General features: G+C 35.4%; 1 protein-coding gene across 3 annotated transcripts in view; it reads left to right on the top strand.

Annotated features, from left to right (window-relative positions):
* WDPCP (WD repeat containing planar cell polarity effector) overlaps nt 1-27,438 on the top strand; it is a 332,130-nt gene extending 304,692 nt beyond the window's left edge. For 2 of the 3 annotated variants that reach the window (XM_082643314.1, XM_082643313.1), the window contains exon 15: nt 25,793-27,438. In XM_082643314.1, the coding sequence (XP_082499440.1) occupies nt 25,793-25,959 (167 nt within the window). In that variant the 3' untranslated portion in view covers nt 25,960-27,438. The remainder of the gene's footprint in view (nt 1-25,792) is intronic. The other variant, XM_082643316.1, reaches the window with a different exon arrangement.
* Nucleotides 27,439-27,925: the final 487 nt, after the last annotated feature.

Below are 27,925 nucleotides of genomic sequence, written 5' to 3'. Positions count from 1 at the left end.
AAAACACTGTTAACAATATGTACTGAATTAAAATTGCTAATAATATGAAAAGTTTCACTGGACACCTTTACTATCTTTGCAAAGAACTTTAGGAAAATCTGTGTTTTAAAGCATGATGTGTTTTATGAGAAATGCCTCGTTTTACATTAAAATATTAAAATAAATGCAGAAACAAATATATATTCACATCATAGCTTTCTAACAACTGCACAATTTTGGACTGAAATAAGGGATGAAAACAAGTATTACAGTTTGCTGACTTCTTACTAATAATATTCTAAATATTCTTTCCTGAATTTTAGATAATTTAATCTTAACTAACCTATGAACTCATCAAAAAAATACGAATTGTACAGAAAAGCACAATATAGTCAATGAAAATCCATCATGATCCACTCTGTCTAATCTGACCAAAAACATTACTTGCAACAAAATACCTTTTGTGGTCCAAATTTCAATAAGGTAATAATTCAAATGTCTAGCTTTCAGATAAGTGTTAAAGGTTTTAATATTTGTACCATGAATTACCAAATTGAATTCCAGTCAGTGCTCAGATTTGAGGTAAAAACGTTTGTGTAATTACTCAGTAACTTAGTATTCCATAGTGACACTTCTAATTTTCATATCTGAACGGATATGAAGGCTATGTCAATGGATGGAGGCACCCTTAAGGGGCATGAAGTAGTCTAGTCTTTATCTGTGATTTAGTTGAAGGAATCTTGGATTTTTCTTTTTGAGGTGGACCAAACCACAGAACAATGTCTCAGGAAGCCTATTTATCTGACAAGAAGAAAAGATAAACACCTGTAAGTTGATGTTTAAAGCCCAAACTAGTTTTGAAGTAACAAGAAAGGGAAAGCTAACAGTTCAAATTTCAGTCACTTTTCATCTAAACCCATCAATGTGTGCACTGGTCCATTAATTATGTGGCCCAACACAAAATGATATGTTAGTCATCCCTTTTCTCCTAGATGACAGATGTGAGGTAAGATTTTAGTTCAGGAGAAAGAAAGCTATTTCAAATGCTTCACCTTTTAGTCTCAAGAATTTACCTAAGTTATGTATGAAAATGAAAAACTATGAATTGAGGATCAAACGAACTGTTTCGTTGATCACTCTATTTAAACCAAAATAAAATTGGAGAGGAGTGATTTAAAACCTATGATTCTAATGGACCCAGCTTTTCTAGGTTAATAATAAAGTATTCTAAGCAAAGGTCAGCAAATTATTTTCTGTAAGCTCCAGATGGTAAATATTTTAGAATTTGTGGGCCATACAGTTTCTGTCACAACCATTCAACTCTTACTCTGACATTGTGCAAAAGCAGCCATAGACAATATGTAAATGAAAGATCAAGGCTGCATTCCAATAAAACTTTATTTATGGACACTTAAATATAAATTTCATATAACGTTCACATGTCACAAAATATTCTTCCATTGACTTTCTTCCAATCAATCATTGAAAATGGAAAAATTATTCTTAGTTTACAGGTTGCAGAAAAATAGGCAGTGGGCTGGATTTGGCCTGTCCATAGTTTGGCAACCCTTGCTTGTTCTAACAGATTATTTTGGTTCTTTTTTTGTGAATTTATTTCTATGCTTCAAAAGAAAAATATGTCAGAGATTTTATTAAAATCTTGCTCAAAGTATTTGATAGATTTTTTTAAAACCCTATCAATGAGTTGCTAGAATAAATAAGTGGAAACACTGCCATTTAAAATATTTCTTCTAGATGAACCTAATTCAATGCTTTTAGATGACATTATTGTTGTAATAGTCCCTAGTAGAAAACATCAGTTTTCAGTATAAAATCTGGTTCCATTTATTCTGTTTTAAAATTTCCTATGCTAATAAATTTTCAGAAAAAAAGCAATTAAGTTTGGCCATTTTCTAAATTACCTATTTTAGATGAGTATTAAGTATGTGTGAGTTATTAAGTATTCTGATGACAAAAGTTAATTATACATGTGCATTACATAAAATTCAAACATTGATGAAATGTTTAATTTGGGAAAATAAAAGCTCTGTATAATACCACCTACCATAAAAGGAATCTTAACATACTACATATTTTTCTAGCTTTTCCCCTTGCACATATTTTAAGAAAATATGGTAATACATGGTCATATATTACTTCCTGTTTTACAAATTTCCTTTTTAAAATTTTTAACAAAATATTTTGGAAAGCTACATGTCTATATGTAGATTGACCCCTTTCTTTTTTTTTTAACAGCTATATTATTCATTTGTATGGATATACTATAATTTGTTTAACCAGTATCCTATTGCTGGATATTGGGGTTATTCCTTGTTTTCATGAGAATCACTGCTGCCAGAGGATTCTGAAAAGACAGCATCACTGTAGTATTTGAATCTCCTTGAAACTCCTCATAAAACAGAAATAGCAAATAGGATAGTAAACCCCAAAATCTATCTACAACAAAATCTAGTGACATATTCTTATGAACCCCAAAATATAAGTGGGATGGAACAAATCAGCAGTGGCTACAAAATGTACTAAAATCTTTATGGATTCACAAAGACCCATATTGGGTGTTGATGCAATGTGATTTCTACCTAGTGTTGTGAATGTCAAAGTGAAGAAATTCAATGAAGCTCTGGTAAATAGTGGAAGTAACTAAGACCTCTTAAAGTAGCCAAATGCTTTGTCATCTAATTAGGGACATGCATGAATGGATGAATGAGATTCCCACTGTCCCTACCTACTATCCAGCAAAACCACAGCCAAGGAAAGAGGTTTGGCAGAATCAGTGGGGAAATGAGTCCCCGTTGAGCTTCACTCTAGTCTGGCACAGTGAAAAGACTCAAGAGGTGTATAAGTGGGAGGCACCCCCCCACCCCCCACCACATCCCTATGAAGGGGTGGTATGGGGCAGCCTTGTAGGCCACCTCTGAAATACCACTACTTTTACTGTTTTTTTCACTGACCCAGTAAGGGGATTGGAGGGGGTAACCCCCAAGGGGCTCTTGCTTCTGGCTCCAAGCACCCAGTCATACCAGCCAGGCGCAACTCTAGGGACAGGTAGGGAGCTGAACTGATATTGTACACCTGTGATATGTAATGCAGGTGTCCTGAGGGAGGACAGAAGGCTCCCATGGAGCAGAAGAGCAAAAGCTCACCTGATCTTGATCTTCAGCCTGAATACAGACTTTGAAAGCAGGAACTAACACACACACACACACACACACACACACTCTCTCTCTCTCTCTCTCTCTCTTCATGGGAGAAGCAGAGGGAAGTTAATGGACTTATTATGGTCCCGAGAAAGAACTCAAGTACTACCTGGAAAATTTCCCATGGCCACTCTTAGAACAGCAACAGAAACTGGAGGGGACACTGGGGGCTCTAATTTTTGGATACAAAGGAACTGTGGGAAGATATGGAAGTACTGGAATGGTCTAGATTCTAGGTCCTATAAATGTTTAAAACTAACAAAGCAAAATACTTTTCCTAGATAAATCCCTAAACTGAAGAGAAACACTTGAGAATAGAGACAAACTGAGCATAACAGACACAACAAGGCCACAGAAAAAAAAGGTTGAAATTAAAGGGAAGAATATAGGTGCTATGGTCTGAATGTTTGTGTCCCCCCAAAATTCATATATTGAAATCCTAGCCCCTAAGGTGATAATATTAGGAGGTGGGCCTTTTTGAAGGAGATAAGATCATGAAGGTAGAGCCCTCATGAATGGGATTACATAGTACTCTTATGAAAGAGGCTCCAGAGAAATCCCTCACCTTCTGCCATCTGAGGATACAGCGAGAAGCTGGCAGTCTACAACCCGGAAGAGGCCTTCACCAGAATGTGACCATGCTGGCACCCTGATCTTGGACTTCCAGCCTCCAAAACTATAAAATATAAATTCCCTGTTTATAAGCTACCCCATCTGTGGTATTTTGTTACAGCAGCCCTAATGGACGAAGACAACGGGAGACCATATTTTTGACTAGTTGAACACAACAGACTCATAAGCTAGCTCCAGAACTATGAAGATAAAAGTTATCTTGGCCCACACTGCCTCTTCAAAGTATAGAAAAACAAATTTTTCACAAAAACGAATAATAAGAGAAGACTGGGTGGGATAGGGAGGGTCGGAGGGAGGTAGATGCAAGAGGGAAGAGATAAGGGGACATATGTATATGTATAACTGATCACTTTGTTATAAAGCAGAAACTAACACACCATTGTAAAGCAATTATACTCTAATAAAGATGTTAAAAAAAACAAGACTGCAATCAAATCTCATACAAAGTTACTTCTACAAAACAGAATAAGATGCAGAATACTTTCCCTATGAACAGTGAAAGCACTCCAGAAAGATCTGGAGTGCCCACGAAGTGCCCACAAACAGATGAAAACTGACCCTAATATTCTAAAATAAGCTTAAATAAATTAATACAAAGATAGAAGTTATGAAAGAACAACATAAATCAGTATAAGAGAAACTCAGAAATGAGATGATTATAGAAGCAAGATTTTTTAGAGGTGAAAGAACTATGAAAATAATTAGAAATAAAAGGAAAATATTATTTCAGAAATGAAGTTTAGACTGGAAGAATCACAAGACCAAATAAACACAATGCCTTATGATAAATAGAGAATTTAAAGGAGAAAACACTTGAAAAATTTAAAAATCAGTGAAGGAAACCATCAACAAAATGCAAGAGCAACCTTCTGTGTGGGAGAAAACATTTGCAAATCATATATCTGATTATGGCTTAATATCCAAAATATATAAAGAATTCAATCACTTAAGAGCAACTCAATGACTTAATAGCAAAAAGACAAATGATTTGATTAAAAAATGGGCAGAGGAACTGAATAGTCATTTTTCCAGAGAAGACATACAGATGGCCAATGGGTACATGAAAATGTGCTCAACATCACTAATCATCTGGGAAATACAAATCAAAACCACAATGAGATACCACCTGTGAGAATGGTGGTCATCAAAAAGACAAGAAATAACAAGTGTTGGTGAGGACTTGGAGAAAAGAGAAGCCTGTGCACTGTTGGTAGGAATGTAAATTGGTACAGCCAGTACAGAAAATGATATGGAGGTTCCTCAAAAAATTAAAATAGAACTACCATATGATCCAGCAATTCTACTTCTGGGTATAAATCCAAAGGAATTGAAATCAGGAACGCAAAAAAATATCTTTACTCCCATGTTCATTGCAGCATTATTCACAATAGCCAAGACACTGAAGCAACCTAAGTGTTGCTTCATCCAACTGATGAATGGATGAAGAAAATGGGTCACACACACACACACACATACACAGTGGAATATTATTCAGCCATTTAAAAAAAGAATGAAATCTTGCCATTTTTGACAACATGGATGGACCTTGAGGGCATTATACTAAGTGAAAAAAGTCAGACAGAAAAAGATAAAGAGCATATGATCTCACTTATATGTGGAATCTAAAAACAAAAACGAGCTCATGGATATAGATAACATTGGTGGTTGCCTGAAACGGGGGTGGGGGGGTAGGGGTGGGCAAAATGGTTGAAGGGAGTCAAAAAGTACAAATTTCCACTTACAAAATGAATGAGTCATAGGGATGTAATGTACAACATAGTGACTATAGTTTGGTGTTGCATATTTGAAATTAGCTAGGAGAACAGATCTTGAAAGTTCTCATCACAAGAAAAAAAAATTGTAACTATGTAACGTGATGAATGGATTTATTATGGTGATCATTTTGTAATGTATACAAATATCAAATCATTATTTTGTACACCTGAAACTAATGTAATGTTATGTCAGTTATACCTCAGTAAAGTGTATATCTTGAATAAAACTTACTGAATCTGAGAAAAAAGTGAAGGAAGAGATAAAAAGGACTCAACAAAAAGTATTAGATATAGATGATAGACAAAGAAGATCCAACATATGTATAATAAGAGTTCCTAAAGAAGAAAACCCAAAGCAATACAACAGAATAAATAATTAAAAACTCTAAAGAAAACTTTCCTGAAATAAAAGACACTTTATGACAATCTCTAGGTCCATCCACGTTGCTGCAAATGGCATTAATTTGTTCTTTTTTATGGCTAAGTAATGTTCCATTGTATATATATACCACATCTTCTTTATCCATTCCTCTGCCGATGGACATTTAGGTTGTTTCCATGTCCTGGCTATTGTAAATAGTGCTGCAATGAACAAGACAAATATCATATGATATCGCTTGTATGTGGAATCTAAAAAAATGGTACAAATGAACTTACAAAACAGAAATAGAGTCAGATGTAGAACACAAACTTATGCTTAGCAGGGGGCAAAGGGAGGGGGTGTGGAGGAGGGAATAATTGGGAGAATGAGATTGACATATACACACTACTATATATAAAATAGGTAACTAATAAGGACCTACTGTATAGCACAGGGAACTCTTCTCAATACTCTGTAATGACCTATATAGGAAAAGAATCTAAAAAAGAGTGGATATATGTATATGTATAACTGATACACTTTGCTGCACAGCAGAAATTAATGCAACATTGGTAAATCAACTATACTGTAATGAAAAAAATTTTTTAAATACTTTGTACTACAAAATTAAAAGGCATATCACACAGCTGGGAAAATCAGCCACATTGGCCAATATCAATGGCCATGAAATGATTGGACTTTAAAGAAAACAAACAGACAAACAAAATCCTTTGGTCATTCATGCAAAAACAGTAAGTCCTTATAAAGCAAATAAAATCAGATTATGATTACTTTTTTATAGCAGCAATTTATTCCAGAACACAATATAGTAATATATTTAAGATACTCAAGAAAAGAAAATGTCAACCAAAGATCTTATATTCAGCCAAAACAACCCATTATTCCCATGAGCCATTCCTAGGAAATCTAAAAGAGAAAGAGATTCAGACAACCAAAATAACTGAAAGACATCTACATGAAGACCAGTGGTGAGCATTATAAATATATCGACCCATAAAACTAAGTAATGAAACCAGTCACAAAAGGACAAATCCTGTATGATTCTACTCATATGAAGTATCAAAAATAGTTCAAGAGAAAGTAGAAAGGTGGCTGCTGGGACGAGGGGTGGGGGACTAGTGTTTAATGGGCACAGAGTTTCAGTTTTGCTAGATAAAAAAGTTCTAGAGACCTGCTGCAAAACAATGTGACTATACTTAACACTAGTGAACTTTATACTTAAAAATATCAATAATTAAGATGGCAAATTTTAAGTTGCTTATTTTTACTACAATAAAAAACTAAATGATAGTTGTAGGGGAGAGAATGACATAACACAGTACAACTATCAAAAAATGTGGAGAAATGATAGGGATAGAATAATTACCATGATTGCCTTATAGAAACTGGCTGGAAGTAAAAGGGATATCACTTCAAATCTGACATTGGACACAAAGCACCGAGCTGATCTCCCTGTGCTATGCAGCTGCTTCCCACTAGCTCAGTGCTTTGTGACCACCTAGAGGGGTGGGATAGGGAGGGTGAGAGGGAGGCACAAGAGGGAGGGGATATGGGGATATATGTATACATATACTGATTCACTTTGTTATACAGCAGAAACACAACATTGTAAGGCAAGTATACTCCAATAAAGATGTTAAAAAAAATCTGACACTGGAGAAGAAGGATAAAGAGGAAAATGGGCTAATAGCTAATTCCAGCATTGCTCACATTAGGGGACCAACAGACTGTACTCCCCTTTTTCAGGTGCCCAGGGTATTATATAAAGGTACAGATGTAATGTAGACATAAATGTAACTATCAGAATAAATACAAAACTTTCTAAGTATTAAAAGTTTAGATAAACACATTAAATAAGGCAGATAACATAGACTCTGTGTGTGCACAATGAAAAATATGACAAATCTGAGGCCAAACATAAATATCATATCAAGAAATACAAATTAATTTATCTCATTTATAAAAAGAAAACGGTTTGGATTATCTAGCAAAGCAAAATCCAACACTATACTGCATGCAAAGTAGACTCATATGCTCTCACTCTCTCAGGGAGAGGGGAAAGGAGGGATGGAGGGAAAGGGAGAAGGGGAGATTTTCAGAAAGGTTAAAAATAAAGGGATAAAAATGTGGACAAATACAAATTAAAAGAAATGAGATGTCACACTCTTGATATCTGATAAGGCAAAATTCAGACCAAAAGAGAGACAAAGGAGGATACTTTCATACTGCTAAAGGATGCAATTCACAATGAAGACGTAACAGTTATGGAAATTCCAAACAACACAGCAACTGTTTTCATCAAAGAAATTACAAGAGATGCAAGGAGAGATAAAGAGAACTGCTCTATCAAAGGAGACTTTAATATACCTATCTTAATGTAAGAAAGATCAAGTGGACAAAAATTTAGGAAAGAGAAGACCAAAATGACCTGATCAGTGAGTTAGATCTTTTAGATCTATAATAAACTCTGAACTCTGATAATGGAGGATATACCTTTTTGTAAGTACTCACATAAACATTCAGGAAAATGAGCCATATCTTAGGCTACAAAGAAAACTTCCATAAACCTGTAAATTGGAGAGAGTAGAAATAACATGGAAAATATGACCTTTCTGAAAGCAATAAAATGAGACTTGAATAATAAAATAAAAATTAAAAGGCCTGTCACTTGGAAGCTTAAGAACATAGTATTGAATAATTCTTAGATCAAGTTAAATTGCAAAATTTCATAAAAATAATGAAAATCCAATATATCAATGTCTTTGAGTTAGAGGAAAATGTATAGCATTTAATACTTACATTAAAAAATGAAATTCAAAAACTCAGACATAACTTTAAAAGCTTAGGAAACAACAAAAGAAATCCTCCCACTCAAAAAAAAAAAGAATGAAAGAATAAAATAAGAGGAGAAATTAATTTCTAGAAATTAAAGCTAGAAAACAAAATCAGTAGAACTTTTAAGTCTAAAATTTGGTCATTTGAAAAAAATCATCATAAATCAGTAGCTAACCTATTAATCAATGGGGAAAGGAAGAAAGCACAAATACACAAAATCAGACATGACAAATGGGGAATAATTATTGAGACAGGAAATTTTAAGTATCTTAAGAGACTATTTTACATACCTATGCAAATAAATTTGAAGTCTCATTTAGAATGGGTAATTTCTAAGAAAACCACAATTTACCAGATTAACATGAAGTCTTAAATGGCAAGTTACCTTAGAAGAAAACAGAAAAACTAAAGCGCTCCCCCCACAACAAAACTCCTGGCTCAGGTAATTTAATAGAGAAATTCTACCAAACTTGTAAAACTCAGATTATTCCAATGGCTCTTAAACTTTTTCAGACCATTTAAAAAGGAGGAACATTTCAAAATTCTTGTCATGAGGAAAGTAAACCACTGCTCTTAACCTATCAAAGACTAAACTGCAGACCATTCTCACTTACAATGTCATTGTAACAACTCTTAGATGAAATGTTAGGAAATGGAATACAATAGCACATTTTAAAAGTTATGACCAGGGCTTCCCTGGTGGCGCAGTGGTTGAGAGTCTGCCTGCCAATGCAGGGGACACGGGTTCGTGCCCCGGTCCGAGAAGATCCCACATGCCATGGAGCGGCTGGGCCCGTGAGCCATGGCCACTGAGCCTGCGCTTCCAGAGCCTGTGCTCTGCAACAGGAAAGGCCACAACAGTGAGAGGCCCACGTACCGCAAAAAAAAAATAATAATAATAAATAATAATAATAATAAAAGTTATGACCAAGTGTGTTTTATTCCCATTTGCAAAACTGGTTTTATGTTAGGAAATTTATTCATATTCATAGAGCTAAGGAATAAAAACATGATCACCTCCACAAACACACAAAAAAGCATGTGACAAAATCAGTTCTCCCTAAGTTAACTTACAAATTTAACACTATGCATATAAAAATACCATCAGAATTCTTTCCCCTGAGGTCAAGTTAATTGTAAAATTCTTTTGTAAAGATAATAAGCAAGAAAAGCAAGGAAAATCCTGCAAGAGAACAATGAGAAGGAGCTGGCCCCACAGACACTGAAACATACTATAAAGACTCTATAGTTAAAAGTATTATATTGATATCCCAACAGAACACAGTAGACAATCCATATGGAAACTTAGTATATGATAAAAGCAATTCAAATCAGTGAGGAAAAGATGAACTTCAACTTTTTAATAAGTGGAATCTCTATAACTGATGACTATATTAGATATTTTAATGATAAAATTGGATTCACTCCTCACACCACAGTAAATTCCAGAAGGAGGAGGGATTTAAATGTAAACCATTTAAGTACTAGAAGAACACATGGGTGAAGTCCAGTATAAGCTGGGAATGGGGGAGACTCCTAAAAATTAATGGTAGGCAAAATGGGTCCCCCAAAGATGTCCATATCTGCATCCCTAGAACCTATGAATATGCTATGTTATGCTAAAAAGGGACTTTGCAAATATAATTACAGTTGCAGGGAGATTATCCAGGTGGGCCCAATATATTAGATGAACTAGAGAACCTTCTCTGGCTGGAGTCAGAAAGATGTGGCAGTAGGGGAGGTCAGAAAAATGTGAAATGTGAGGGCTTCCCTGGTGGTGCAGTGGTTAAGAATCCGCCTGTCAATGCAGGGGACACAGGTTCGAGCCCTGGTCTGGGAAGATCCCACATGCCGCGGAGTAACTAAGCCCGTGTGCCACAACTACTAAACCTGTGCTCTAGAGCCCACGAGCCACAAGTGTTGAGCCCACGTGTAAATATGAGATGTAAATATAGTAACATTGATGAAAAAAATCACTATAGATCTGAATTTAACTTGACAATATCAGTATACACTAATGATACAGTTTATATTTTGAAAAATTTTAAAAACCAGTGCCACATCTACTGAAGCCCATGCACCTGGAGCCCATGCTCCGCAACAAGAGAAGCCACCACAATGAGAAGCCCGTGCACCGCAATGAAGACTAGTCCCAAAGAGCAGCCCCTGCTTGCCACAACTAGAGAAAGCCTGCACACAGCAACAAAGACCCAACTCAGCCAAAAATTAATTAATTAATTAATTAAAACAAGTAAGCAAACCTTTATCTTGGCTGTATCACTGAAAGGTTCTAGAGGCAGTAACCATTCCTAAATCAAAAGGCACTGCTAGTGCCCAGATTGTTGTCCCTAAATACCATTTTTCCCATTAAAAGGATTGAGAGCTTCTTGGCAAAAAAGCCAATTCCTGTTCTGGAGCAGGAACAGGAAATGTTTAAGATGATCCTGGAACATTGTTTCAGAGCAGAAAGCAGGGAACGTATCAATGACTAGTGGTAGGGTCATGTCGAAAAGACATAAAAACTGACTTGAACAGAGTCCACTGGCTAAAAATGGGATATTTTGAACATCAATAAGGATAATCTCTACAATGGATCAAAACATACCGTATGTTAGAATTCAAATGACAAAATTAGAATATTACCATTTTGCAAACTCAGATGAACAGAGTACACAATCATCATCCCTGACTACTAACCTTACAAAAAGAGAAAACCAGAAGTTATGTACTTTTTGATGGAGGCCATAACATTATATATGAAGAATTCTTAACCTCCCTCCCCTCCAAATAAATAACCAAAGTCTAATCAAGTCCCAATATCTAACTACTAATTTACAGGGAAATACAGGGGTCAGAAAGACATGTTAAATCACCCCAAAAAGATTCAATCAACAAAATCCAGATTGTGGGAAACTCTGTGGGACAAATGACCCAATTTTTTTAAATGTGCAAGAAAAGAGAATAATTAATCTAAAGATTAAAAGAGTCCTTCAGAAATTTATAAACCAAACTCAATTTGTGGATCTCATTTGGCTCTTAATTCAAATACACAAACTTAAATATATACATGACAACTAGCTAGCCAGGCGAAATACTGACTGGATATTTGATGACTTTATTTCTGTAGGGGTGTGATGATGGTATTGTGTTAGGTTTAAAAAGGGGAAGCCCTCATCTTTTAAGAAATACATTATAAAATATTTCAAATAAAATGATCTGTCTGGGATTTGCTTCAAAATAATACAGTGGGTAGGGTGTGGAAATGGATGGGGATGTAGAACGTTGGCCATAAACTGCTAAGTGCTACATGATGGACAGCCAGCTTAGGGGGGTCATTATACTGTTCTCTCTGGTTTCAGACGTGTTGAAATTCCATAATAAAATGTGTATTTTTAACAACAAGCTGGCATAAATATTTTTGTAAGTACCTATGATGCTAGTGTTTATACAGGATAAATTTCAAGATATAGAATTTCTAGGCCAGAAAGAGTATGAATATTTTTATAGATACTGCCAAACTTCCCTTTAAAAGGGTTTATTTACCAACAATACACAATCAACAATGTGCAAGATGCCCATTTCTACACACCCTCACCAGCAGTCTGAAGAGTTAAGTGACCTGCCCAAGATCAGATGGCATGGCCTAAAATAAAACCTCATATAATGATCAATAATTATCATATTGCCTGAGTCAATGGTTTACTAATTGGAACAGTTTTTAAATTTGTATATATAAAACTTTGAATAGAAGTCCATCCTCTACCAGTTATTAAAAAATCTTACCAGTTATAAGTTAATAAAAGTTTAGAGAATACATGAAAATTCCATAAATGAAAATAGGTTTCCATTAATATTAACTCAACAATAAGAGTAAAGAATCCTTGAAATTTAAAGACTATTAGTAAGTCATTTAGTAAATCATAGTTAAATGAGACTTCAACTTTACATATTTTGTAGCCCTCATATTTCACTGTAAGATTACCATATATTTTGAGGAAATGTATAGAAATAGAATAATGATAACTAGTATCTCACCACTAAATTTCAGTTGTAGAAAACCAACTGCTTACCAAGTGAAATACCATAAACAAATTTAGTGATTCTTGATATTCACTACATTTTCTAACTTGGGACAAACAATGAAAAATGAAATTTGATCTGGTTTAATAAGATTTCTTTTCCCACCAAATCACTCTGGAATAGACTGTTTCAAGTACCTCTTTCCCCTGTGATATACTTTGATAACATATATACACTGAAACTGAACACATCGATCAAAACACAGTAATGATTAACTGAAAATAAAATTCTTATGAAGTATTTTAATCTCAGTATATTTATATCTCCCCAAAGAATGAGTTATTATTTATTTCAGTTGAGGTGCATCAACTTATATCAAAGGTTTTAAAGGATGACACGAGAAAACCCAAATGACAAAATTTGTTAAAATGACAAATTTTTACTCATAAAGTTATTATGATAACAATAATATGCTTACTTTTCCTATTTGTGCTTACATATTTTTCTAATGAAAACAGAACTGTTCAACAAAATATTTGCTGTATTTCTTACACTGGAGGGCATGACTTTCATAGAGATCATATCAACGCTTTGAAATAGCTGAGAACAGTGTAGGACCTCATAACATTAACCCTAAAGGATAAGTTGCCTATGCTCACCTCTTTTAAACTTTTTGGCTCTTCCTTCCTGCTATTTCTTACTTTTGATACACTGATGATACTTGATCATCCTAACACTTCCCACATTATCTTAGGTTCTTGCCTTTTTCCAGTTCTAAAAAATAAAAACATATTATTTTCCTTAAGAACATGGTAAATATTGTATTTGGAGGGACAAGAAAAAAGTGAACTTGAAGGTAGGGGAAAATGTTATCAAAATGTTTTTAAAGGTTTGGAATAATTCCTTAACTTACATATGGATCTTTAATAATGAAATTATAATATGTGGTTTTCTCAAACTACTAATATATCACACATTAAGAAATCACTAACAGAATTTCTGTTCAGTTAATGCTCTTACCAATAAGTAGAAGTCATTAAATAAAATTACCAAGCTCATATCACAGAAGCATGACCAGTGTCATTCTTCCATTTAACTATCAAGATTTTGCCAAAAGCACCTTCTATTTTTCCCTCCCTTCATAAATAATTTTGGATGGCAAAAATGGCAGATCACTGCTAATAAAAATTACCAACAATGCAGCTATGTAATAATGTTTGCTTTTTAAAAGGGTTCATTTTAAAAAGACAAAATCAGTCATTCAGTTTATATAAAAAATGTCAAATTAATAGAGTAAGGCATAAAAATGCAAATGTTCAGTTACTTTTATGCATTTTTGCTTTCTTGGTCTATTTCCTATGACTTGCAATTATTTTTATGAGATTGCTGGCTGAAAGTCTAGTTCAATAGAGAACTCCCAAAAGAGATAGATAAGATAGATAGATAGATAAGATAAATTATCTTCTAAAAGAGATAGATAAGATAGATAAGATAAATTATCTTCTAAGAACAAAACTGATTTAAAAATGAAACCAGGGTAAGACAGGAATAAAGACACAGACCTACTAGAGAATGGACTTGAGGATATGGGGAGCGGGAAGGGTAAGCTGTGACAAAGCGAGAGAGAGGCATGGACATATATACACTATCAAACGTAAGGTAGATAGCTAGTGGGAAGCAGCCGCATAGCACAGGGAGATCAGCTCAGTGCTTTGTGGCCGCCTGGAGGAGTGGGATAGGGAGGGTGGGAGGGAGGGAGATGAAAGAGGGAAGAGATATGGGAACATATGTATATGTATAACTGATTCACTTTGTTATAAAGAAGAAACTAACACACCATTGTAAAGCAATTATACTCCAATAAAGATGTAAAAAAAAAAAAAAGAAAGAAACCAAAAACCTAACATTTTTTAAAGGATTATGATGTTTGGGGGCTTCCTAAAAAGTTGCTTTAAAAATTCATATGAAGAATTCTTGTAAACAGCTCTTACTGGGTCTGGGTCTGTGTCCTTTTAACTTAAAAGGCTTCATAGTATAATTGTTCTGTAAATATCAGCATTTTCAATATATTGTGCAGTGTACACAAAGAAGCCCTCAAATGGCTTATCTTGTACTTATCAACTTGTTTATTTTTATACCTCCAAAAAGCTGTATTTTTTTGTACAAGAACAGCTGCTACTTTGTAAATATTTTAATGGCTTCTGTTAAGTACAGCTGTCAGTTTAACAAACAATATTATAAAAGATTTTCATTCTTCCATGTGATTGCACATCTTGAAATGTGTTTTACCTTGAAAATCCTTTGGGGATTTTAGACTGGAAAGGATATCTTTTTTTTAAGGCACAGGGCCAACAGAAGAATAGATAGATTTAAAGAATAATGTGTAAGATCATCAGGGAAATAGTGCCATTTATTTCAGAAGACAAACATATAATAGCAATAAGTTCTCTTAGCTCACTTCTTTTGACTCAGGCGGTTTGTTGAAATGGAACAGCACTGGCTTTGGAGCTAGATATTCCAGGTATGAACCTCCATTCTTTTGCTACTTAAGGGATACTGGTTTAGAGCAAACCAATTAACCTCTCTGACCCTCAGTTTTTGTTTCTGCAAATGGGATAATGATACCTACCTTACAGGGTCATTATGAGAATTAGGGGTAATATATGTAAAGGGCCTAACTCAATTAAGGTAGCAATTATTATTCTGTCTTACCTACTTAACAACCAGGAGACTCCCAATCATATTTTAGTCTTTGTCTTTTACATTTTTTTTTTTTTTTGCGGTACGCAGGCCTCTCACTGTTGTGGCCTCTCCCGTTGCAGAGCACAGGCTCCGGACACGCAGGCTCAGCAGCCATGGCTCATGGGCCTAGCCACTCCGCGGCATGTGGGATCTTCCCGGACAGGGGCACGAACCCGTGTCCCCTGCATTGGCAGGCGGACTCTCAACCACTCAAGACTGAGTCAAGAAGAAACATATAATTTGAACAGACCAATCACTAGATGTGAAATAGAATCTGTAGTAACAGAAACTCCCTGAATTCCCTGGTGGTCCAATGGTTAGGACTCTGCACTTTCACTGCCGTGGCCCAGGTTCAATCCCTGGTCAGGGAACTAAGATCCCGCAAGCCACATGGGATGGCCAAAAAAAAAAAAAAAAAAAGCCAACACAAAAACTCCATACAGGGCTTCCCTGGTGGCGCAGTGGTTGAGAATCTGCCTGCTAATTCAGGGGACACGGGTTCGAGCCCTGGTCTGAGAGGATCCCATATGCCGCGGAGCAACTAGGCCCGTGAGCCACAACTACTGAGCCTGCGTGTCTGGAGCCTGTGCCCCGCAACAAGAGAGGCCGCGACAGTGAGAGGCCCATGCACCGCGATGAAGAGTGGCCCCCGCTTGCCACAACTAGAGAAAGCCCTCACACAGAAACGAAGACCCAACACAGCAAAAATAAATAACTAAAAAAAACTCCATACAAACAAAAGTCCAAGACTGGACAGCTTCACTGTGGAATTCCACCAAACATATGAAGAAGAACGTATACCTATCCTTCTCAAACTATTCCAAAAAACTGAAGAGGAGGGAAGACTCCCAAATTCATTCTCCAGGGCCATCATTACCCTGATACCAAACCAGACAAAAAACAGTAAAAAAAAAAAAAAAAAAAAAAGAAAAGAAAATTACAGGCCAGTATCTTTGATGAATATAGATGCAAAAATCCACAAGTAAATATTAGCAATCCAGCAATACATAAAACGGATGATACACCATGATCAAGTTGGATTCAATCCAACAATACATAAAAAGGATGATACACCATGATCAAGTTGGATTCATTCTAGGGTCACAAGGATGGTTCAACATACACAAATCAATGAATGTGATACACCACATTAAGAAAAGGAAAGGCAAAACCCATATGATCATCTCAATAGATACAGAAAAAGCATTTGACAAAATCTGACATCCATTCATGATAAAAACTATTACCAAAGTGGGTCTAGAGCAAGGGTCCCCAACCCCTGGACCATGGACCAGTACCAGTCCACGGCCTGTTAGGAAATGGGCTGCACAGCAGGAAGTGAGCAGCGGGTGAGTGAACAAAGCTTCATCTGCCACTCCCCATCGCTCACATTACCACCTGAACCATACCCCCAACCCCTGTCCGTGGAAAAACTGTCTTCCACGAAACTGGTCCCTGGTGCCCAAAAGGTTGGGGACCACTGGTCTTGAGGGAACATATCTCAACATAAAAGCCATTTGCAACAAACCCTCAGCCAACATAACAATGGTGAAAAGCTGAAAGCCTTCTCACAAAATTCAGGAGCAAGAGAAGGATACCCACTCTCACCACTTCTACTGAACATAGTATTGGAAGTCCTAGCCACAACAATCAGGCAAGAAAAATAAAAGTATCCAAATTGAAAGGGAAGAGGTAAAATGTCACTATTTGCATATGACATGATACTTTATGTAGAGAACCCTGAAGTCTCCACACAAAAACTAGCAGAATAAATGATTTCAGCAAGGTAGCAAGATACAAGATTAATATACAGAAATCTGTTGCATTTCTATACACTAATAATGAAATATCAAAAAGAGAAAGTTAAAAGATCCTGTTTAAAATTGCAACAAAAATACTAAAGTACCTAGGAATAAATTTAACCAAGGAGGTGAACGACCTATACACTGAAAACTATAAAACACTAATAAAGGAAATGGAAAATGATACAAAGAAATGGAAAGATATTCCGTGCTCTTGGATTGCGAGTATTAATATTGCTAAAAAGTCCATACTACCCAAGGCAATCTACAGATTTAATGCAATCCCTATCAAAATACCCATGACATTATTCACAAAACTAGATCAAATAATCCTAAAATGTATATGGAATCACAAAAGACCCAGAATTGCCAAAGCAATCCTGAGGGGGAAAAAGCTGGAGGCATAACCCTCCTAGACTTTAAACTGTACTACAAAGCTACAGTAATCAGAACAGCATGATATTGGGACAAAAACAGACAGACAGATCCATGGAACAGAATAGAGAGCCCAGGAATAAAGCCACACATGTATGTTCAGTTAACCTACAACAAAGGAGGCAAGAATATACAATGGAGAAAAAGACATTTTCTTCAACAAGTGGTATTAGGAAAGCTGGACAGCTACATATAAATCAATGATATTAGAACACTCCCTCATACCATACACAAAAACAAACTTAAAATAATTTAAAGACCTAAATGTAAGACTGACTCCTAGAAGAAAATATAGGTGAAACATTCTTTGGCATAAATCATACAATTTTTTTTAGATCAGACTCTCAAGGCAAAAGAAATAAAGGCAAAAATAAACAAATGGGCCCTAATCAAGCTTAAACACTTTTGCACAGCAAAGGAAACCATCAACAGAATGAAAAGACAACTTATGAATTGGGAGTAAGTATTTGCAAACAATGTCACCGACACAGGGTTAATATCCAAAGTATACAATCAGCTCATAAGACTCAATATCAAAAAAACAAACAACCAAGTCCAAAAAATGGGCAAGAGACCTGAACAGACATTTTTCCAAGGAAGACATACAGATGGTTAAAAGGCCCATGAAAAAATGCTCAACATTGCTAATTATTAGAGAAATGCAAGTCAAAACCACAATGAAGTTTCACCTCACACCAATCAGAACAGCTATCTTCAACAAGTCTACAAATAATAAATGCTGGAGAGAGTGTGGAGAAAAAGGAACCCTCCTACACTGTGGTGGGATTATAAATTTGTACAGCCCCTATGGAGAACAGTATGGAGGTTCCTTAAAAAAACTAAAAATAGATCCACCATATGGTCCTGCAATCCCAGCAAATATCTGGAGAAAATCATAAGTCAAAAAGATACATGCACCCCAATATTCATAGCAGCACTATTTACAATGACCAAGACATGGAAGCAACCCAAATGTCCATCAACAAATGATACACTTAAGAAGATGTGGTATATACATACAATGGAATATTACTCAGCCACAAGAAAGAATAAATTTTGCCATTTGCAGCAACATGGATGGACCTAGAGAATATCAAACTTAGTGAAGTCAGACAGTGAAAGACAAATACTATATGATATCACATATATGTGGAATCTAAACTATAGTATTGATGAATTTAAATACAAAACAGACTCACAGACATAGAAAACAAATGCATGGCTACCAAAGGGGGGGCAAATTAAGAGTATGGGATTAAGAGATACAAAATAGTATACATAAAATAGATAAGCAATAATGATTTACTCTACAGCACAGGGAATTACACCCAATATCTTATAATAACCTATAATAGAATATAACCTGCAAAAAACAAAAACAAATCACTATGTTGCACATATGAAACTAACACAATATTGCAAATCAACTAAACTTCAATTTTTAAAAAACGAAAAAGAAATTAAGATCTTCTTAGATAAACAAAAGCTAAAGGAATTCATTACTAATTCTAAGTAATACCTAGAATTAAGCCTGCCCTACAATAATGCTAAAGCGTCCTACAAATTGAAGTGAAAGGATGTTACACAGCAACATGAAGTGATATGAAAGTAAAAGCTACCCAATAAAGGTAAACATATAGACAAATATAGAATCCTTTATTCCAGTAATTTTGTTGCATAAATCCACTTTTAATTCTTAAATAGAGTGTAAAAGACAAAAGCCCCCCAAGTATTTGCCCCATATATCTATGTTAATGGGTACAAAATATATAAAGATATAATTTTTAACAACAGTAACAAATTGGGTGCAGAAATGTAAAGGAGTAGAGTTTTTACATGGGATTGAAAATGTTGGTTTAAAATTGATTTTTATTGCTTTATAAGGTATTTTGTTTAATTGAAATAACCAAAATGAAAATATCTACAGAATGCACCCAAAAGTAAAAGAGAAGGAAATCAAAGCATATCACTACAAAAAAGTCAAAGAAACTCACAGGAAGGAGTAAGTGGAGAAATGAGGGACAGAAACCACAAGACATACAGAAGACATACAGAAGATGGAAATGGTAAATACTTCTGCATCAGTAATAACTTTAACTGTAATTAGATGAAACTCCTCAGTCAGAAGACATAGATTGGCTAACCTATATCTAATTTTTGGATTTAAAAAAACAGGATCCAACAACATGCTGCATACAAGAGACTCACTTTATATCTAGCAACTCACATAGGTTGAAAGTAAAAGGATGGAAAAATATATTTTGTGCAAATGGTAACCACAAGACAGCAGAGCTGTCTCTACTAATATCAGACAAACAGACTTTAAGTCAAAAACTGTCCCAAGAGACAAAGTACCTTATATAATGATACAAAGGACAACTCACCAGGAAGATATTTCAAAATAAGTGTTTGTTCGCTAAACATGAGAGTTCTGATATGAACCAAACAATGACAGAATCGAAGGAAGAAATAATAACAAACTAATAGTAGGAGATTTCAATACCCTACTTTCAGTTATGGAAGAACAATCAGACAGAATATCAGGAAGGATACAGAGTACTTGAACAACACCACACACCAATTTGACCTAAAAGACATATATAGACTACTCCATCGAATAATGGCAGAAAACACATTCTTCTCAAATGCACATAGAACATTCTCCAGGACAGACCTTATGTTAAGCCAAAAACAAGACTCAACAAAATTTAAAAGACTGAAATCATTAGGAAGATCTTTTAACATAATGGAATGGAACGAGAAATCAACAGCAGAAGAAAAACTAAAATATCTGCAAATACATGTGTACTAGGGTTCTCCAGAGAAACAGAACAAACAAAACATAGATATATGAGGGAATTTATTATGGGAACTGGCTGACATGTTTATGGAGATTGTGAAGTCCCACAATATGCCATCTGCAAGCTGGAGAACCAGGAACTCTGGTGGTGTAATTCAGTCTGAGGCCAAAGGCCTGCTGAGAACTTATCACTGATGTAAGTCCCAGAATCCAAAGGCTCAAGAACCAGAAGCTCCAATGTCAGAGTGCAAGAGAAGATGGGGTCCTAGCTCAAGAAGAGAAAAAGACAATTTGCCTTTTCTCTGCCTTTTTGTTCTATATGGGCCCTCAACAGATTGGATGATACATGCCCACATTGATGAGGGTGGATCTTCTTTACTGATTGAAATGTTAACTCCTTCCTAAACCCCTTCACAGACATACCCAGAAATAATGTTTTACCAACCATCTCAGCATCCCTTAGCCCAATCAGTTTGATATACAGAATTAACCATCACAACATGGAAATTAAACAACACACTCTTAAACAATCAATGAGTCAAAGAAATCAAAAGGGAAAATACCTTGAGACAAGTGAAAATGAAAACACAACATACCAAAATTTAGGAGATGCAGTGAAAGCAGTGCTAAGAGGGAAGTTTATAGCAATAAATGTTTACATTAAAAAAGGAGAAAGATCTCAAATCAACAACCTAACTTTACAACTCAAGGAGCTAGAGAAAAATGAACTAATCCCAAAGTTGGCAGAAGGAAAGAAATAACAAAGATCAGAGGTGAAATAAATGAAATAGAGATGAGAAAAACAATAGAAAAAATCAATAACACTAAGAGCTGGTTGTTTGAAAATTTCAATAAAATTGACAAACCATTAGCTAGATTAACAAAGATAGCTGATTCACTTTGTTATAAAGCAGAAACTAACACACTAAAGCAATTATACCCCAATAAAGATGTTAAAAAAAAAAAAAAGATGACTCAGAAATGGAAATCAGAAATGAAAGGGGGGCCATTACAACCAATACCACAGAAACAAAAAAAGATTATAAGAGAGTACTATGAACAATTACATGCCAACAAATTGTAAAACCTAGAAGAAATGGATAAATTCCTAGAAACACACAATCTACCAAGAACAAATCATGAAGAAATAGAAAATCTGACCAGACCTATAGCTAATAAAGAAGTTGAATCAGAAAGAGAAGTGTAGGACCTATGGCTTCACTAGAAATTCTACTAAACATTTGAAGAAAAATTAATGCCAAACCTCCTTAAACTTTTCCAAAAAACTGAAGAGGAAGTAACATCCCAAACTCATTCTATGAGGCTATCATTACCCTAATACCAAAGCTAGACAAAGACAATAGAGAAAAGAATAGGGCTTCCCTGGTGGCACAGTGCTTAAGAATCTGCCTACCAATGCAGGGGACATGGGCTTGAGCCCTGGTCTGGGAAGATCCCACATGCCGCAGAGCAACTAAGCCCGTGTGCCACAACTACTGAGCCTGCGCTCTGGAGTCCATGCTCCACACCAAGAGAAGCCACCACAAAGAGAAGCCTGCACACTGCAACGAAGAGTAGCCCCCGCTTGCCACAACTAGAGAAAGCCCGCATGCAGCAATGAAGACCCAACGCAGCCAAAAATAAATAGCTAAATAAATAAATTTATTTTAAAAACAAAGAAAAGAAAAGAATAGACTGGTGGAGATCAAGATGGCAGAGTAGAAGGACAGGGAGGTCACCTTCTGCCACAAACATATCAAAAATACAGCTACATGTGGAACATTTCTCCTAGAAAACCAACTGAAAACTGGCAGAAGGTCTTTTTTTTTTTTTTTTTTTTTGCGGTATGCAGGCCTGTCACTGTTGTGGCCTCTCCCGTTGTGGAGCACAGGCTCCGGATGCGCAGGCTCAGTGGCCATGGCTCACAGGCCTAGCTGCTCTGTGGCATGTGGGATCTTCCCGGACCGGGGCACGAATCCGTGTCCCCTGCATTGGCAGGCGGACTCTCAACCACTGGGCCATCAGGGAGGCCCGAGAAGGTCTCTTATACAACCAAAGCTACACGAAAGATGCCCACATAACCAGTAGGATGAAGAAAAAAAAGAAAACAGACCAATATCTCTGATAATTGTTGAAGCAAAAATTGCTAACAAAATACTACCAAACCAAATTCAGCAGAATATTAAAAAATTATACACCATGACCAAGCGATTTATTCCTAGAATGCAAGGATAGTACAACCTGAAAAAAATGAAGGTAATATACCACATTAACAGAATGAAGGACAAAAGCTATATGTATTTATCAATTAATGCACAAAAAACACTTGATAGAATTCAACACCCTTTCATAATAAAAACTCAGCAAAGTAGGTACAGGAGAAAACTATTGATATAATAAAGAAGAACTCACAGTTAACATGGTACTCAATTGTAAAAAGCTGAAAGCTTTTCCTCTACAATCATGAACAAGACAAGGATACCCACTCTCTCCAATTCTATTCAACATAGTACTGGAAGTCCCAGACAGAGCATTTAGGCAATAAAATAAATCAAAGGCATCCATATTGGAAAGGAAGAAGTAAAATGATCTCTATTTTGCAGATGATATAATCTTATTTGTAGAAAACCCTAAATATTCCACTGAAAAGCTGTTAGAATGAATGAATTCATCAAAGTTGCAGGATACACAAAAATCAGCTATGTTTCTATACACTAGAAATGAAACATCTCTAAAGGAAATTATAAAAACAATTCCATTTACAAGAGCATCAAAAAGAATGAAATTCTCAAATCTAAGGAGGTGAAAGTCTACACTGAAAAGTAGAAAACAATGCTAAGAGAAAATAAAGAATACAGTAATGAGTGGAAAAGCATCCCATGTTCATGGGTTGGAAGACTTATCATTGTTAAAATATCCATACATCCCAAAGCAATCTACGTATTCAGTGTAATCCCTATCAAAATCCCAATGATGTTTCTGCAGAAACAGAAATTCATCTGAAAATTCATATGGAATCTCAAGGGACTTTGAATTGCCAAAACAATCTTGAAAAAGAAGAACAAAGCTGGAGAACTCACACTTCCTCATTTCAAAACTTACCAAAAAGCTAAAAAACAGTATGGCACTGGCATAAAGGCAGACATATGGACCAATGGAATAAAATAAGCTGCCCAGAAATAAACTCTCACATATATGGTCAAATGATTTTCAACAAAGGTGCCAAGTCCATTTGATGAGGAAAGGACAGTCTGTTCAACAAATGGTTTTGGGAAAAATGGATATACATATGCAAAAGATGAAGCTAGACCCTTACTTTGCACCATACATGAAAATTAATTCAAAATGGATCAATACCTAAACATAAGACCTAAAACTAAAAAACTCTTAGGGAAAAAAAAAAAACAGGCAAAAATCTTCATGGCATTGGATTTGGATTAATTTCTTGAATATGACACCAAAAGTACAAGCAACAAAAGTAAAAATAAATAAACTGGACTATACCAAAATTTTAATCTTTTGTTCATCAAAAGACACAACAGAATGAAATGACAACCCATGGAATGGGAAAAAATATCTGCAAATCATAATCTGATAAGGGACTAATATCCAGAATATATAAAGTACTCTTGAAACTCGACAACAAAAATCAAACAACCTGATTCAAAAATGGGCAAAGGACTTGAATAGACTTATCTCCAAAGAAGATATACAAATGGCCAATAAGCACATGAAAAGATGCTCAACATCACTGATTATTATGGAAAAGCAAATCAAAACTATAATGGATATCACCTTACATTCATTAGGATGGCTACTACCAAAAAAATAACCAGAAGATAACAAGTGTTGGTTAGGATGTGGAGAAATTGGAACCCTTGTACATTGTTGGCAGGATTGTAAAATGGTGCAACCACAATGAAAACAATATGGTGGTTCCCCAAAGAATTAAAAATAGAATTTACATATAATCCAGAAAACCTACTTATATATGCATATATCCAAAGAAATTGTATTCAGGGTATCAAAAATATCTGCACACCCATGTTCATAGCAGCATTATTCACAATAGCCAGGAGGTGGAAGCAACCCAAATACTCATGGAAGAATGAACGGATAAATAAAACGTGGTATATAGATAGAGTGGAATATTATTGAGCCTTAAAAAGAAAGAAAATCCTGTCACATGCTACAGTATGGATGATCCATGAGGACATTATGCTAAGTGAAATATGCCAGTTATATAAATACAAATACTGTACAATACCACTTACATGAGGCATCTAAAGTAGTCAGATTTATAGAAAACAAAGTAAAATGGTGCTGGAGGAAAGGAAAAACGAGGAGTCTTTAATAGGTGTTCAGCATCAGTTTTGCAACATCTGGAGATCTGTTGCACAATAATGTGAATATACTTAATACTACTGAACTGTACACTTAAAAATGCTCAACATGGTAAAAATTAAGTTATGTGTTTTTACCTTTTGTAGTCTAAAATTTTTTAACTAAAAAAAAAAATACACACAGATACACTGTGGTTCTAAGGGCCGCTGGTTTTTAATAAGGTTTATGTTTTTTCAAGTATATATTTTTCACACTTCATTATGTTTCAAACAATTTTTTTAAAACAATGCTGTGTAAAAGTTGCCAATATTAAAGTTCTCCCTATTCATCTGTATGATGTGGGAATAGCAAACTCTCTATAGACACTTTAAAATTATTAGGTGTAAATATTGGAAAAAATATTTTCCTTTTAGTTTTCAAGTTGTGTGCTACATTTGAGAGAGTAAAATAAAAAAAATCTTACAATTTTCCAATATAATAAAATATTCTAGTTAATTGGTTAACAAAAAAGAATATTTGATTAATAAAATGCTGTTTAAAAACACTATGAATGGCAAGTTATAAATGAATTTTTAAAATCTGAACTCAAAAAAATTCATTATTCAGCTATCAAACTCTCCTGGTTGAGCTAAGTCTAAGAATAACATAAGTCATAGGGAACTGTGACTGCAGGATTTCCACTGTGCGCTACATAGTAAACTGACCAAAAAAAAAAAAAAAAAAAAGTTTCATTGGGATATGTGAAAGTTTTCCTGTAACTGTACTTATGAACAAGTTAGCAGAAATTACATTTGTATTTGACTCATATCCTAATCCTTTTTTAACAGAACTCCTGGGGCCATTGGACAGAGGGGATATGCTAAATGAAGCTTTTGTTGGCCTGTCTTTAGCACCTCAAGGAGAAGACACATTTCAAGATAACCTCCCTCCCTTTTGTTCAATCCACAGACATATTATTCAACAAAGAACACTGAATGTCTCTGCTGACACGTAAGCTATGCTGAACTGAGAAAATTGCTCCATAAAGGAGCAGTATTTAGTACTGAACAATTGAAATATTCCCTGTTTAAATACAAACTAATAGTTAAGCAAGGAAATTTCAAAATATCAAAGAAAAAAATGCACATTTTCTCATGGGTAGGATTTTGCAGTAGTTTGGTCATGGAAGAGCAGGCTTGATGGAGGCAGAAATATATGAAAAGAATATTGCTAGAATGAATGTTATCCCAGGCCAAATGAAACTACTATAACATACTAAATTCTATTTGTATTCTGTTGTTAAATTTTAGTATCATTATGTTATTAAAATATTATTCTTAGAATATTTACTTTGAATTATAATTTTATACATTCATACTTATGCAAGCTTGCCACTCGTTTTTGAAATTTGATAAATGATCATTTAATATCTGTCCAACTTGCCACATTGTGTTATTGAGAAAACAAAGAGAAAGAATAAATGTGAAATTAAAAACACTGGACAAATTAATAATATTATTTATAATGATAATTATAATGTTAATTATGATGATGATATTGCTCTGAAGCTAAGGTCAGAAAACTTTTTGTGTAAAGGGCCAGATATTAAGCTTTGTGGGCCATGTAGACGCTATTGCAACTACTCAGCTCTGGTGCTATAGTATGAATGCTGCCGCAGACAATATATAAATGAATGAGAGTGGCTGTGTTACAATAAAACTTTATTTACAAAAACAGGTAGTGGACAGGATTTGGCCTCTGGTCTTTAGTTAACATACCTACTCTTGAGGATCCCAACTATATGCAGTAATTGTGAAGAGGCCACATCTTTATACATATCATATATTACATACATGAATATGATATGATATATGATGTGAAACATTAAATATATATTTCATATCTATCAACTATACATATATACTTATAATATCCTTGAGAAAAATGCCTCAAACTACATAGATGAACAGTAAATGAAGGATTTCCAGGTATGGCAGAGTTTAGAGATCAGTAACTTTCCCCAGGAAACAATTATAAAACTGGACCAAAACTACCATTTCAGGGCTCTGGAAATCAAATGATGGCAAACAAATTGAGAAGCACTTATTTACGAAAAACTGCTGAACTTCTAGTAATAAAGTGGGAATCTGTGATGTTCTGGGGCTGCTCCCATCCTCCCACCACCCCCTCAAGCTAGTTCAGCCTTGTAGTTCTACTCAGGTCAGACAGGTTGTGAAAACCAACAGCTGACTTTATCTGGAGCCTAAGGGTGAAAAAACCCCACCTGGCAGCAGTGTCAATAAAAATAGCAAACTCACTATTAGTAAAGAAACAAATTTGATAGGAACAGGGAAAGTCACAGTTCTACTAGCCTGCTTATGTCAAGTGAAAGAAGAGCAGACTAGCCAGAAATTTTAAAAGGAGAGCCTGGAAATGAGAGAACCAAAGAGGGGCTAATTAACTGCTCTACACACACTCCTATGTAGATGCATGACCTCTAATTTTTTTTTTTTTTTTTTTTTTTTTTGTGGTACGCGGGCCTCTCACTGTTGTGGCCTCTCCTGTTGCAGAGCACAGGCTCCAGACGTGCAGGCCCAGCGGCCATGGCTCACGGGCCTAGCCGCTCCATGGCATGTGGGATCTTCCTGGACCGGGGCGCGAACCTGTGTCCCCTGCATCGGCAGGTGGACTCTCAACCACTGCGCCACCAGGGAAGCTGACCTCTCATTTTTTACTCTTTTGTTGTTGTGCAAGACCCTAAATCTTCCTCTTATGCTTTTTTCCTCCTTCACACCAGTTGCCAAAAGGTGCCTCTCCCTTTTTATCACCCACCCATCTCCTCGCCCCAGAAGCTATGCATTTTAAAAACTGCCCCTTCAAGATGCATGTTACTTTTAAGTCCCTTCCATGTAGTCCCTGCTCTGATCTACAAGAGCACCAGGAGTTGGAGAAATCATGCACTGGGATTTGGGTATTTTTCC

Source organism: Mesoplodon mirus (assembly GCF_964341445.2).
Source record: "Mesoplodon mirus genome assembly, chromosome: 14".
NCBI classification, from domain to species: domain Eukaryota; kingdom Metazoa; phylum Chordata; class Mammalia; order Artiodactyla; family Ziphiidae; genus Mesoplodon; species Mesoplodon mirus.
This window is presented reverse-complemented; position numbering and strand designations above follow the sequence as displayed.